The sequence below is a fragment of the Cricetulus griseus genome (genome assembly GCF_003668045.3).
Source record: "Cricetulus griseus strain 17A/GY chromosome 1 unlocalized genomic scaffold, alternate assembly CriGri-PICRH-1.0 chr1_0, whole genome shotgun sequence".
In the NCBI taxonomy this organism is placed as follows: Eukaryota; Metazoa; Chordata; class Mammalia; order Rodentia; family Cricetidae; genus Cricetulus; species Cricetulus griseus.
The window spans coordinates 33,258,103-33,273,002 of record NW_023276806.1 but is presented as its reverse complement, the minus strand read 5'-3'; the positions used below and the strand labels follow the sequence as shown (position 1 = coordinate 33,273,002).

Sequence of the window (14,900 nt, the reverse complement as noted above, 5' to 3'; positions counted from 1 at the left end):
TCTCAGGTTTGTGTGGATATTTGAGCAAAGTCAAAAAAAAAAAAAAAAAGACTTTCAGAGAGTTTTCTAGAAGCCATGGAAATCCAAGCAGACTGTATGTGTCAAATATTAAGACCCTGGTCATAAGCAGACAGCATTAGCCATACTGTCCTTTTCACAAAGCTAGAGCACTCTTTCATGGGTGCCATCGATATCAGCGAGCATATACACAGGAAGACTGGTTTTTGGTCTTAGCTGTCACATTTCTCCTCTCTTTCAGATAATGCTTAAGGACTTTGCAGCAATTCTTGGTATTGGACAGAGCATCTCAGCTGTTGACTTCCCGGTCCACTGTCTACCAGATTTGACTCATTTGTGACCACTTCGAGAATCTCCCATGATTTGCAATGGTTACATGAATGTTTGGGAAGGAAAATTTGCAACATCTTTCTATATGTTCTCCATGGCACATTAGGGAAAGAAACCGGAAAAGGCTTACAAAGCACTGATTTTTAAAATGAATCTTATTGTGAGGTTTCGGAGAAGCTTTCGAACACTTATTGTTCTCTTAGCTACTTTTTGCTTGGTGAGCATCCTCATTTCTGCCTACTTCCTGTACTCTGGCTACAAACAAGAAATGACACTTATTGAAACTACAGCCGAAGCAGAGTGTGCTGACATCAAAATCCTCCCTTATCGGTCCATAGAGCTGAAAACCGTCAAGCCGATTGACACATCCAAAACTGACCCCACTGTCCTCCTGTTTGTAGAGAGCCAGTATTCTCAACTAGGTCAAGATATTGTAGCAATCTTGGAGTCCAGCCGCTTTCAGTACCAGATGGTCATTGCTCCAGGCAAGGGAGACATACCACCTCTTACCGATAGTGGCAAAGGGAAATACACATTGATTATTTATGAAAATATTCTGAAATATGTCAGCATGGACTCATGGAACCGGGAGCTTTTAGAAAAATACTGTATAGAATACAGTGTTAGCATAATTGGTTTTCATAAAGCCAACGAGAACAGCTTACCAACTACACAGTTGAAAGGTTTTCCTTTGAACTTATTCAATAATCTAGCTCTGAAGGACTGCTCTGTGAACCCTCAGTCTCCTCTGCTGCACATTACCAAAGGCCCTAAGGTTGAAAAGGGGCCTCTTCCTGGGGAAGACTGGACGATTTTCCAATATAACCATTCTACCTACCAGCCAGTGCTTTTAACAGAGTTACAGACAGAGAAGCCCCTGCCTTTCTTGTCCAGCAAAACACTCTATGCCACAATAATTCAGGACCTGGGGCTTCATGATGGGATCCAGCGCGTTCTTTTTGGGAACAACTTGAACTTTTGGCTTCACAAGCTCATCTTCATAGATGCCATCTCTTTTTTGTCGGGGAAGAGGCTGACATTGTCCTTGGACAGGTACATCCTTGTGGACATTGATGACATATTTGTGGGGAAGGAGGGAACAAGAATGAACGTCAAAGATGTGAAGGTAAGAGCACAGATAAAGGACAACATTATTTGCGATTTGTTAGCTTTGTGGTTTTGATTAAATATGACCTTTAAAATACTTTATAACATAATAAACGACTTAAGCTAATCCTTAACTATTGTAAACACACTCATGAGCACAGACATACACAAGTGCACATTATATACATATATAACATATATGTCACATATCTTATATATTTGTAATATGTAATATGTATATAGAGAGGGTGAGACAGAAAAATAAATACACAACACAGTGCAATAGAAACACTGAAATGTCCCAAAGTACAATTAAGCTTCATCCCATGACTTCTTGTTGTGCCTTGTCTATCCCAACCAAAGACCTTGTAAGTACCTTCAAATTTGAATGTGTGACAGTTTGCAACTCCAAAATTAACATTGTTATAGGACTCTTTATAGAGAGTCTTATATACATAGAATTTGATAAGGCTGGTTGAAAAACAAGATGAAAAGTAGCTCAACTCCTTTCTGTAACCTTATGCAAGTGTTATTTTTACTTGCCTGCCTCATGCAAGCATCATTTTCATTGTGTGAAACATGTAAACTATTGTAAATACAGGTATTAACAAAAATTGGTTTTAAAGAGGCTTGTCCTTAAGAAGCTCTCATTTTTATCTCTACTAATTTATGGTATTGTTTTGGGTAATTGGCAATATTTCAGGGCTATGCTCGGTTGAAGGCATAGCAAACTGACCCTGTGATTGCTACTAAATACAGAAAGGGCCAACTTCAAAGCTGGCCATTGTGATGTCTTTCTAGTCTTAGCTACTTGAGAGACTGAAGCAAGAGTTAATGACAACCTTGATAACTTACCCAGAAATAAAGATACACAGGGGAGGGCCTAGGCCCTATCCCTAAGGATATGAAAGACTCTGAATGCCCCCATGGAAGGCCTCACTCTCCCTGGGAAGCAGAAAGGGTACGGGATAGGTAGGGTGTGAGTGGGGGCCAGGGGAGGAGGGGAGGGAGAAGAAGCTGGGATTGACATGTAAAATAATTTTCTTTCTAAAAAAAAAGTGAAGAAAAAAAAATGTGTTCTTGAACTATTAAAAAAAAAAAAAAGGTCATCCTAAATCTGTCCTTCCAATATAGTCATCTCTTTAATTGCATAGGCCTCTTTCTCAGGAAGACTGTTCCCATGTAGTAGCAAACTTTCCCGAACACTACTTGGTACAGCTCTCATCAGGTCATTTTCAGTCACACTTTCCCCATGAATTAAACTTAGGATGATGGGTATGTATTGCATCAGAAATATATGTTGTTTATTTTTTAAGTTTATGAGTATGGGCGTTTGGTCTGCATATATGTCTATATACCATTTGTGTTCCTGGTGCCCATGAAGGCCAGAGGAGTGTACCTAATCCGGATCCCCTAGAAATGGAATTGCAGACAGTTATGGGATGGTGTATGGGTACTGTGGATTGAACCAGGGTCCTCTAGGAGAACAGCCAGTGCTCTTGACTATTGAACCATCTCTCCAGCACCAAGGCAAAATCCTTACATATCTTCATTGAATTTTATTTTATCCACTTATCCTTTGACTGTCTACTGCATGTAAAACAAAGTGACATGTCTGTTTAATAAAATTAGATGTACTTTAAGGCTCTTTGTGATCCAACAAAAATTTACATATTCTACACATATCCTTTGCAATATATGTTGCTTGTGTTTGGTTATTCCACTTTCCCACTCAAATAGATTTTCTGTATTTCTACTTCAATCTAATTTTTCAGTTTCAACATCTTGACTAAAATTGTTAATGTTCCCATTTCAAAATACATACCAAAGCATGATAAGGTAGAATAATGATTACTATTGGCTAGGAATGGGATACAGAGGATGATTGCACAATAGGTGTTAACATACAGTTAGAAAGAAAAAGTCCTAATATTCAGCAGCACTGTAGCAGGATGCCTATAGTTCATTTGACTCTATTTTAAGATTGGTTTTGAATGAGCAAACAGGAGCTCAAAGTTCCCAAACATAAATGATTGGAAAATGTTAATTTCCCTGACTTAATTATTGCACAGTGTATGTATACTTTGAAACATCACACATGAATACATAAAATTATCATGTGTTAATTAAAAAGAAAAAAATTAAAAGATATCTCAAGTCCTATTTCTTTTGCAAATGTGACACATTTTCTAATGACCTCAGCAGATGGTAACTTTTCTTTAACCTGAGCTGTTAATAATCACTTTCTTAACGTCTTTGAGAACATGAGTCAACTTCAAAACTAGGGAGTGCTACAATTTTTCTCATACATTTAACTGTGTCCTAAAATATGTAAGAAGTAACCTTAAATGTGGCTTTTACAGTATTTAGTTGAGAATTAGTATACAGCATTTAACTGTTAGTGAGCAAATAGCTAATAAATCATAAAATAGTTGATTTATTCCCAGAGAATGGTTAAGGATATTGTCCAGAGTTTGTTGGGGCCAGATGTGTACATCCAGAGAAAGAACAAAGAAGAAAGAAGTAAGTATCACATATGTACAGGAATATGTACCAGTATGTGACAATATGGTGGTTTTTTTTTTTTTTTTGGTTTTTTTTTTTTTGGGATTTTTTTCGAGACAGGGTTTCCCTGTGGCTTTGGAGGCTGTCCTGGGACTAGCTCTTGTAGACCAGGCTGGCCTCGAACTCACAGAGATCTGACTGCCTCTGCCTCCCAAGTGCTGGGATTAAAGGCGTGTGCCACCACCGCCCGGCCAGTATGGTGTTCTTATAATACACACGGTAGTGTACCGGGCAGGCAGAATATAAGTTCTCATATGCTGGGGAGGAGAGGGACAACTAAAAAACCCTAGAAATCAGCCTTAATATCCTCATCTAGGGTTCCCCAAAGAATAACAGCATGTAGGAGCTCAAAAAATGAGTAGGTGTGCAACAGTGGGAGTGAGCAGTGCTATTACAGCATCATCAGATGACATGGATAATGGTTTCTTTTTACATGCACACTGGATCATTCTATGAATTTGCATCTTTTAGTAAATAAAGTTTGATTAGCTAATGATAAGGCTCTACATAGAGAATTTTGGCAAATTTAGTAGAGATTTAGTAGTGTTCACGTGTATGAGTGTAGCATACACATGCCACAGCCTCTTTGTGAAGGTCAGAGGGCACTCCTAGGTGTCAATCTCCTTGACTTCCACACTGTTTGAGACAGGTCCTTGTTTTCCTGTTTAATGCTGCATACAGCAGCAATGATTAGTTTACTTGAAAGAAATCAGTCACCAGAGAGGATACATTTCATCATAACTTTCTTTTGTTCCCATTCTTAATCTAAGTACTCAAGATGGGCTTTGACCTTTTGATTTCAGTGAAGTAGCATTTTATATTTAGCTTAGTGAACCAAAAAAAAGCTTAATTTGCTCCATAAAAAGACATCTTTATGGAAACAATGAAGTCTTCTTCCGTTTATAGATAAATTTTCAAAATCAGACACAGGTAAACATTTTGCTAAGAATTAAAAATGTAAGGAACTCTCTACCAAGAATACATTCATCAAACTGGATATTCAGCAGAAAATATACATGCTAAGTGAATCATTTAGTTTAATACATGTTGTTTATTGCTCATATGTGCACTTTGGTTTTTTTCTTAAATAAAATCTAAAAGAATAAAATTATTGGGAGCACATCATGAAGGTCCTTGTGCTCACAGATCTCCAATGAAACAGGAATGTTGAGCACCGAAGATTAATCTGTCAAAGAGAAGAACGTCAGGGGTTTCTGTGGGTTTTTCCAGCATGGTCTTGACCCCTTGTTTGTCACTTCTCCCTCTCTGAAACTGGTTTCCAGGAGTTTGGCTCAGTGCTTGGCTGTGGTACTCTACTTCTGCTTCCATCGGCAGGATGAAGGCTCTAGGATGGCACTTAAGGTAGTCATAATTCTCATTATAGGGGATGGGCATTAAGGTAGTCTCTTCAATATTGCTTAGTGTCGTAGTTGAGGTCTTCCTTTTGGAACTCTGTATAATTCCCTAGTGCCAGATTTCTCTTTAAACCTATAGAGTCTCCTCTGTTGATGTTTCTTTTCTTGCTCTCCTCTATTCCTCTCCCCACTCAATCTTCCTGATGCCTCATGTTTTTCTCCCTGTTCCTCCTCTTTCTCCTTCACTCCTCCCCCCCATACTCCCCATTTGTTCAGGGTCTCTTGTTCGCTTCTGCTTCACGGGGGGACTGTGTATGTATCTTGTATGGTCCTCCTTGCTTCCTAGCTTCTCTGGTGGTATGGATTTTAGGCTGGCAATACTTTTCACTATGTCTAGAATCCACATATGAGTGAGTACATACCATGTTTGTCTTTCTGTGACTGAGTGACCTCACTTAGGATGGTTTCTTCTAGTTCCATCGATTTGCCTGCAGATTTCAAGATATCATTGTTTTATTTTCCACTGATAGTAGTCCATTGTGTAAATGCACCACATTTTTTGTATTCATTCTTCGGTTGAGGGGTTACTCATGGACCCCAGTCTGACAGCTGGGAAACCAACATAGGACCAAAACAGGCCCCTTGAATGCAGGTGTTAGTTGGGAACACTGGCCAGTCTATTGGGCCTCTGGCATTGGACCCAGGAGGTAACCCTAGCACAAGAACAGACTTCAGGAGCCCATTTCCCATGGAGGGATACTTTCTTAGCCTAGATACACAGAGGAGGGCCTAGACTCTGCCCCAAATGACTTGACAGATTGTAATGATCACTCATGGAAGGCCTCACCCTCCCTAGGGAGTGGATAGGGGATGGGATGGGGGGGTTGTTGGGAGGGTATGGCGTGATGGGAGGGAGAGGGAACTATGATATGTAAAATAAGATTGTTTCTAATTTAAATAAAACACATTTAAATTAAAAGAAAGAAAGGGAAAAAAGTAGGAATGTATAATCTGTTCCTACAGAAGGCTGAAACTGGAAGTAATTAACAGTTGGGCTAGGCCATATGAAGCTTCCACAACCAGGACATAAATACATAACCATCTAAGTGACCCTTACATTATCTATATAGCAAGGGGATCCCCCAAGCTCCCACAGCTAGGACCAGAGACAGATAATAGATCAAATGGCCTGTATGTTATCTGTATGATCCAAACCAGGCACAGACTTTCTTAGGCCCTAGTACCCATCTTTTTGGAAGAAATGACTTGTACCCTGTGTCAAGTATCCATCTAATTAAATTTCTTATGTACATGGGATTGTATTTTACTAGGAAACTTACTTTTAAAATTATATTGCACTTATATATGTTGAGCATAAACTACTTGATATCAAATTCCTCGAAGTCTTGATCAAGGTTGATGAAGAGGTGAGACCTATTCCTGAGCTTCCCTTCTCTGCCTGACACCTGCAGAGAGCCCCTCAAAGCGTGCAAAGTAGAGTTGCTAATTTTGCTAACATAGGGAAAGTATACATACAATGTTCTGTAGCTAAAGAAAGAATCATGCATCACATGGCCAAGTTACAAATGAAGACATGAACTAAAACAAAGATGACAGTATTTTTTTACTTCTAAGTGATAGGGACACCGTAATGGAAGATGTGGTTCCCAGGCCTTAGTGATGACCTTGTGGTGCACTAGCATGCCCAGGTAAAGACTGCTTAACTCAGCACAAATCAAGCCATGGCTGAAAGAACCAGGATCGTATTAAGGATGGTAAATTACTGATGATGATTGAAAGATGTGATAGAGCACCTAAGAAGTTGTATGACCAAATCTTGAGGAAACTGTTTGAAACTAGGATATAGAACTCCATTGGTGCCTTGATCTGTTGACTATAGAGTACCACTTGAGTTGTATAGATTTTTCAGCTAGAAGGTGACATAATTTTAAGTAAGATTGAAGAAAATCATGTTTGTGTCACTAGATATTTTTTGAAGATACAGTTAAGTCATCTGCAAGCATATCTATTATCATTTTAGAATATTAATTATTATGTAACATATTAATATGTGCTAAGCACTATGCTTATTTTATACATGATCAGAACAGATACAACACCAACGTTTTATATTTTAAGAATAAATAAAGTGAAGCATAGCATTATAAGCATACATGTGTAGAATCAAATAATAAGTAATAGAATAAGAAACAATATAATCATCTGAATAATTCTGCTTTATTTTATATGATATTGGTTTAGGGTTGAGTTTGCTTACTGGTGCCAGTATTAAATAGTTAATATTGAATATGTTCATTATCTTTCCACTTCAGATTACATGGATCTACAATGCCAATGTAAATCTGCCCAAAAGTGGTGAGAACCAAACATGATAAGAAGTAGGAAAGAACAAGACAGCCTAACTGGCCATTTATATAAAGTTATCTCAGGATGAAGCAAGCAGATCAGGATAGCCCATGACATGAAATTGACTGGAGTCCCTTGTGTGTTCAATGAAGAACAAATAAGTGGAAAATTCAGTGGCTTCAGTGGTTTCTATGAATCAGTCAATGTCTATGGAATTGTACTATGAAAAAATACTGGAAAGATTGGGAGTATGATTAAAGGACTGGTAACATAATAATTTTAGCTCTGCTAAATGTGGGACATTCATGTCTAAGCTTTTGAAAGTGAAAAGTTGGTTGTTTCTTTTTCCTTTTTTTCCCAATAATGTGGCAGTGTACACTTAAAAATCCTTGAGCTTAATAGTTACAAGCATAGCCACAATAACTAAGGGAAATGAATCAAGTAAGAAATAAGAAAGGTTGAATGTACCATTTAGGATACCATGACAAATCAGTTTATCATAGAAAAATTCATCCATGTGTCGAGACAGCAGCCATACTGGAAGCCTCTCATAAGCTGAGCACTGGTGAGAAAGAGAACAGGAAAAGGAGAGTAAACTCAAATTTCTCAGAGGCGAGACAACATGATAGGATGATTGACTAAGAATGATGCTGTGTTCATGAAATAGAGGAGGCTCATTCATCAGAACATTTTCATTCTCTTAGTTATTTATGATCGTTTAAATAAGAATTTCAGTATGATTTTGACATCACTGTTCAATGTTCCAAATAATTCTCCCATAAATAACCCTGAAATTTAGTATTGTGTTTGAGAAGCAAAAGAACAAGAAAGATAAATCCTCGCATAAATATTCTATTCAGAGTTTAAAGTCTACTGAGAGAGTTCTTTTTATTTTCATGTTTACTGTCTGGATGGCACTAGTCATTGTAAATGTGCTTAATTTTAGATAGAAATACATATGTTTTATACATATGCTTTCATGTTAATCTGGGTCCTGGATATCAGCTCATTCTACTATGGTAGGATATTTTTCATTTTGTCCTATTAATTTATGTGTGGATTTGTGCTGTGTGTTCGTGAGTTCATGCACATATGTATACACATACAGAGGCCATGGTTTGATGTTGGATATCTTCCTCAATGCCTTCAGCTACACTTGATTTTTTGAGGCAGGATCAATCACTCAAACTAAAACTCACTAACTGACTAGAACTGACTGGATAATGTGCTCTAGGGATCCACCAGTTTCTGTCACCCTGCTCTGCCCATATGTGAACACCCCCATCCCATAAAAAAGTACTGTTGCCCCAGGATGCAATGCCATTTCAGGTGAGCCAGTGTTTTCATGGGTGTGGAAGATCTGAACTCAGTCCTCACACTTGTATGCAGAACACTTTACTGGCTCAGTGATCTCCTCAGGCCCTGAAAACTGTTTTACGTATGTATTTGTTTTTGTTCTTCTCTCCTCATTTTTTAGCAGTTCCTTGCCCATCTAAAGTGCATGTACCACCAGTAAGACCCTAAAAGCACATTTTAAATCAAGGCCTGTGACAAATGAGTTTTATGCTGGGACTATTCTGTTTTTATATGAAAACTCAATTATATTTTAAAGATCAAGTACTCCCTGAATTTATTTGGAGCCCAAAAAGGCCAGATGGTAATGGGCCTCACACAAATATTTAAATGTACTTAGATTAATTTATAGTATATGGTAATTGCTGAGAGACTGACTTCTTAAATGAGGGGAAGGACCCAATTAGAAAAATGAGATATCTTTCCTATTCAAATTATAGTAGTTGTGTGGGGGGAATGGGAAGGTATTACAAGGTATTTTTCTGAGAGTGATCAAGCTATCAAAACATAAGCAAGGTGGAAATGTCAACCCTTATAGAAAGTAATCTCTATAAGGCAAAGACTTAGATGCTCTGGGGAGAGTGAAGATGGCGTTTTCTCTGTATTATCATCCCAGGAATCATAATATAAATTAGCTTAGAATATAATTTGTCTTTTTGCCTTAAACTATGATATTTTATTATAATAATTATCACCTTATCACTAAAGTGGTTTCATATCTAAATTATGACTAAAGAGAAAAACAAGGCAAAACACAAAATGCTTCTTTTGTACTCCTGGTGGAAATACACAGTTATTCTGAATACATTGAATTACAATGGAAAATAGCACCTCGGTTCTACAATCCTGAGGGAGCCGGAATGTGTCACTGCTACTATAAATCAGAAAACAAGCTAATGCATTAGAGCAGCTTGGGCTTTGCCTTGATTTTTTTCACTCTCCTATTTGTTAGTTGTGTAGAACAGAATCATCCCTTTAGTCCATTCCTATAGTTGATCATTTCCAGTGAACATGTCAATACAAAATCAAAGAAAAAAACAAAACAAACCCCAGAGTTCACACCTTAAAAGAAATAAGGGATAATTTATTATAGAGCCAAGGTTGTGTGACCTTGGCCCAGGAACACAGATTTAGATCACCTCAAATTCCAGATTCCAACGTAGGAACAATTTCATGAATTTCTATTGTTTGCAGAACAAATAAATCCCTAAATCAAGTTAAGTTTCAAATACATTAGATTGTACATCAAAAGGAAGTTAGGGCAAGATCGGGGAAGGTTTTCCACAGTGCTTGCATGCTATCTGATGATATCCTTAGCTTGTGGGTGGGTAGAAGCTGCTAGTGAGATATTTAATAGATTGTGACAAGTTTTTAATCTACTAGTCACAGGCCGTAGTTCACCACAGCGATGGGCAAGGCATGGATGTTCAGGGGGTGTAATTCTAGAGGAGAAAAAGAAATTAGCCTCTAAGTCTGAAACAGTTCAACCTCTGCCATCATTGCAGTGCTAGTCAACCAATAGAGTCTCTGCAGACACTGCTTCTTTCCAGGAATTCACCTTAACAAACACTTCTCCCCACTCCATCAAATAGTCTTCAGAAGTGTTTCTTTATTATCAAAAGTTTAGTATTTAATATATTCTAGAAAGAATACTAACCAGTGTCTAACTTACTAGGTGGTAGCATGAACTTTGTACACACCATTGACATCATGATGCTATTACTATGATGTTCCCAATGATACGTCAGCATCCTGAATTTTGTGTGTATCATTTCCTTTATGTAGTCATTACATGTGAAAGTGTCATTTAACAATAATGTGTTTACAATGTTAGATATTCTCCTTTTGGCAACATAGATCTTCACCGTGTGTGTGTGTGTGTGTGTGTGTGTGTGTGTGTGTGTGTGTGTGTGTGTGTGTTTGTAATCTACAAATAATTTCCACTTGCAGTTATTTTGGAGACTAATCCTCTTATAATTAATGCTTCTAGACCTACTTCACTAAACTTGTTTTCATGGATCATCTTTCCAATGTTAATATTGTCAGACTTTTGACATTTCACATTCTGTAGATTTGCATATTCTTGATCATAAAGTTGAATGCTTTTTTCATACAAATAATTACTATTCTTTTTTTTTTCCAGGACAGGGGTTTCTCTGTGTAGCTTTGGAGTCTATCCTGGCACTATCTCTGGGGACCAGGCTGGCCTCGAACTCACAGAGATCCTCCTGCCTCTGCATCCCGAGTGCTGGGATTAAAGGCGTGCGCCACCAATGCCTGGCTAATTACTATTCTTTATTCACATATTTAGCACAGCCTCTGCTTTTCTTTTTTCAATTTTACATTTTTTTGTCTTTATGTGGCTTTTAGATGTAAGATGCAGTTTGATGATTTCAGAAGACACATTTACAAGAATTTTTTCTCTGCAAATGAGGCATTCTTTTCCTTCATGTATCTTAATATTTGGTCTATAGAAATATTTAAAATTTACCATAGTAAAATACATCATTATTTAATACATTATGTGTGATTCTTTGGGAGTTGACTATTGATTTTGAATTTTGATACAGAGTCTAGCTATATAACCAAGCTGTCCTGGAGCTTGATCTTTGAATAGCATTAAACTCATGATCCTACCATGTGCTAGGATTGAAATCACTTTTTTATTCATGTGTTGTCTATTGTACATGTTTTTGAAGTGTTATTGTTATTTAAACAGTTTCTAAATTCTTGAAGCTTAGATTTTTTATTTTGAGATATTTCAAAATTTCTAAGTTATTTTTGTTTTGATTGGAGTGTTTTAGTTTTAAAATATCTTTGTGAAGACTGGAGATATGGCTGATCATTGGCTACTCTTTCAGAGGCTTCTTGGTTCAAATTTCAGTACCAAGCTGGCAGCTCACACCCTTCTAAAACTTCCTTTTCAAAGGCTCCAGCATTCCTTTCTGCCATCTATGGGCACTATGTGCACATAGATGCACACAAAACACCCATACACATAAAATTAAAGAAACATTTTTTAAAAATAAATTACCCTTTGAGATCACAATGTTTTTATTTTCCTGAAATAATTCTATTTTATTTCTTGAATATTCCTGTTTTATGTTGTTAATAATGACTCCTTATACTGCTTTGAAACTAGCTACTATTTGATTTTGTGACATTTCAATTTAAAATCAGTGCATTTTGTTTTATCCAATCCAATGTCTTAGTTGAACTGTCCACTATAGATTTGTTAATTCTGTTCATTTTTCTTCATCCTCTCCATGGTCTGTTTTATGCTTCAGTGTTTAAGACAGTTTTAATTCATTCTTTCCTTCTATAGTTTTTATTCTGGCAATCTTTTCCAGTTTTCTTGAAATTCATCATCAGTAAATGATGATGTCATTCTTATCCTGGTTTGAGAAGGACACACCTTCAGTCTGAGTGGGCAGATGTCTAATCATTGTATGCAAAAGCATTGTGTTGTTAAGTTGTTTTCATTTTTTTAAATTTTTTGTTTGATAATCTATTTTTAATGTTTTAATATCTTTATTAACTGATAAATACACCAATGATTTTAATAATAGTCTCAATCTGTAAGACTTAATATTATAAACCAATAAACCATTGGGGTTTTCTTTGAACTTTATGGAATTTAGAAGTACAACATCTTCCTGGTAAATTGTACCTCAGTTGTTACATTATAAAAGGAAACCTAGCATCATATTTGAATCCTATTTTTGAATATTTTTTCCATCCAGTAGTTTTCTAATTTAACATTTTTGGTCATTAACTAAGTGTGTGTGTGTGTGTGTGTGTGTGTGTGTGTGTGTGTGTGTGTGTACGTGTGCTTTTTACTTCCACTTTCTCTGTTCAATTAGTTGTGTCTCTTAGAAACAGAATAAAATTGATTTTGCTATTATAATGTAGTCTGAAAACTAATTCTTTTCAGTGGTGACTCTAATCTTACCTTCTGAAAATAACAGAAAAAAGCAATATTCAAAGAGATAATAGCTGTGACTTTTTCAAAAATCAATGAATGACAATGATTCTCCAATTCATAAACCCTGTTCATAAAGGCTGAAACAGAATAAACCAAAATAAATCCCTACCCAGGTATGTTGTTAATGACTCAGGATAACACAAGCCTGATTGCATCCTTCTGATTGCATTCTTCAGGTAGAAAATTTCAATGGCAGCTGCCTTCTTAAAAACAACAATGGAAGCAAAACACCGAGTTATCTTTTCAGTGGTTGTTTAGTCCTTTGTTAGTTCAACAAAGAAGTAGAATTCTGTTTGTTTCTATTGGCTATTTTTAATATGGAAAGTAAATGATGAGAAGATATTTTTTTTCAGTTTTTAATTTTTTTTCTTTAAAAAAATTCTGGCATGAATAATGTTCTATACAATTGAGACATAAGTTTTACTGAAGAAGACATAATTGAGGAAACTTACCTTTGGTAGATTAAAATAGTGTTCCAAATGCTATGTGTTGAGCAAAAAAGACTCTTCACTGTTATTCATTAACTACAATTGTGTGCTAGGTATAGAAAACTTGTGGCCTTCACATACCTCATTAATCCTAATAATCTCAACCAACAGGCTCTTTTTGTGTGAAAATTAAATAAATCTATCCATGGGCAGTACTAAGACCTGTACCCAATTGTAAAAGTTATTCTACTGAATAATACAATTTTACAAAGAACATTTCTATTATTAAAATATGTTTTGATATTTTTCTTAGATTTTAATAAATCATTTATAATTTCTCACGGCAGTATTTCTGAAGTTGGAATATGTTTTAAATTGATAACCTCATATATTTTATGAGGTTATGTAATTCTAACTGAATTGTTCATATGAAGATCACTGAATCTAATTTGTCAAATTATCTACTATATATATATATGTATATATACATATATATATATATAATATATAATATATATATATATATATATATATAATGAAATCTGGAGTTCATTATCAGTAGATGTTTCATCGCTTTCTAATAAATAACAAATACATGAAGGCTTTTACCCACCTGAAAGATACTACTATTTAATATGTAAGTACCTCTTTCAATTGTTTAATTAAATATGAGAGAGGCATATTTAATTTAACTTTTACAATCCATTCGTGTCATGACAAATGATTTTTCTGGGTTTAGAGTGCATAAGATCTTGAAATATCTTGGTGAGTGATTTAAATCCTTCCTTCTTGCTCAAATGTTTTGTTCAAAGTAGTTAATACAAAATGAAAACTCTTGTACTTATTTACTATCTGCTACTCTCAAGATATCAGTGATAATTCGTTGTTTGCTTCTTTTTCTTCTGTTTTTTCTTTCTTTCTTTTTCTCTTAATTGTTTTTAAAAAGGTTCTTATTATATATACCAGAGTGGCTAAAGTTCAACATGAAGCCTAAACTTATCTCAGTCATTATTCTCCTGCCTCACTATCCCTGGAACTAGAATGACAAGCCAATGAACCAAACCCATTTGAAACAATTCACAATAATTTCTTGATGTTAAAAAATGTATATTAGTATAACCAAGTATACCGGTAATAATTATAAAATAAAATGTAACAAAAATAAATAGTATTCATGGAAACATATGCCAAAACACTGCATTCACACATAATAATTTTTAGAGATACATATTTAAGTTTAACTTGAATATTTAAAATATATTTTAAATTACAGGGCAAAATTTGCTGAGATGATTTGATCTGAAACCTAAATTCATTGCAAGAGAAATCATTTACCTGCTTACAAACACTTTTAAAAGTGATATTTTCTCAAAGATATTTAATATTCAATAT

General features: G+C 35.7%; 1 protein-coding gene across 1 annotated transcript in view; it reads left to right on the top strand.

The window, feature by feature from the left end:
- Positions 1-496: 496 nt before the first annotated feature.
- LOC100762108 (bifunctional heparan sulfate N-deacetylase/N-sulfotransferase 4) overlaps positions 497-14,900 on the top strand; it is a 274,005-nt gene continuing 259,601 nt past the window's right edge. The window contains exon 1 of the mRNA XM_027395414.2: positions 497-1,474. Within this exon, the coding sequence (XP_027251215.1) occupies positions 497-1,474 (978 nt within the window). The remainder of the gene's footprint in view (positions 1,475-14,900) is intronic.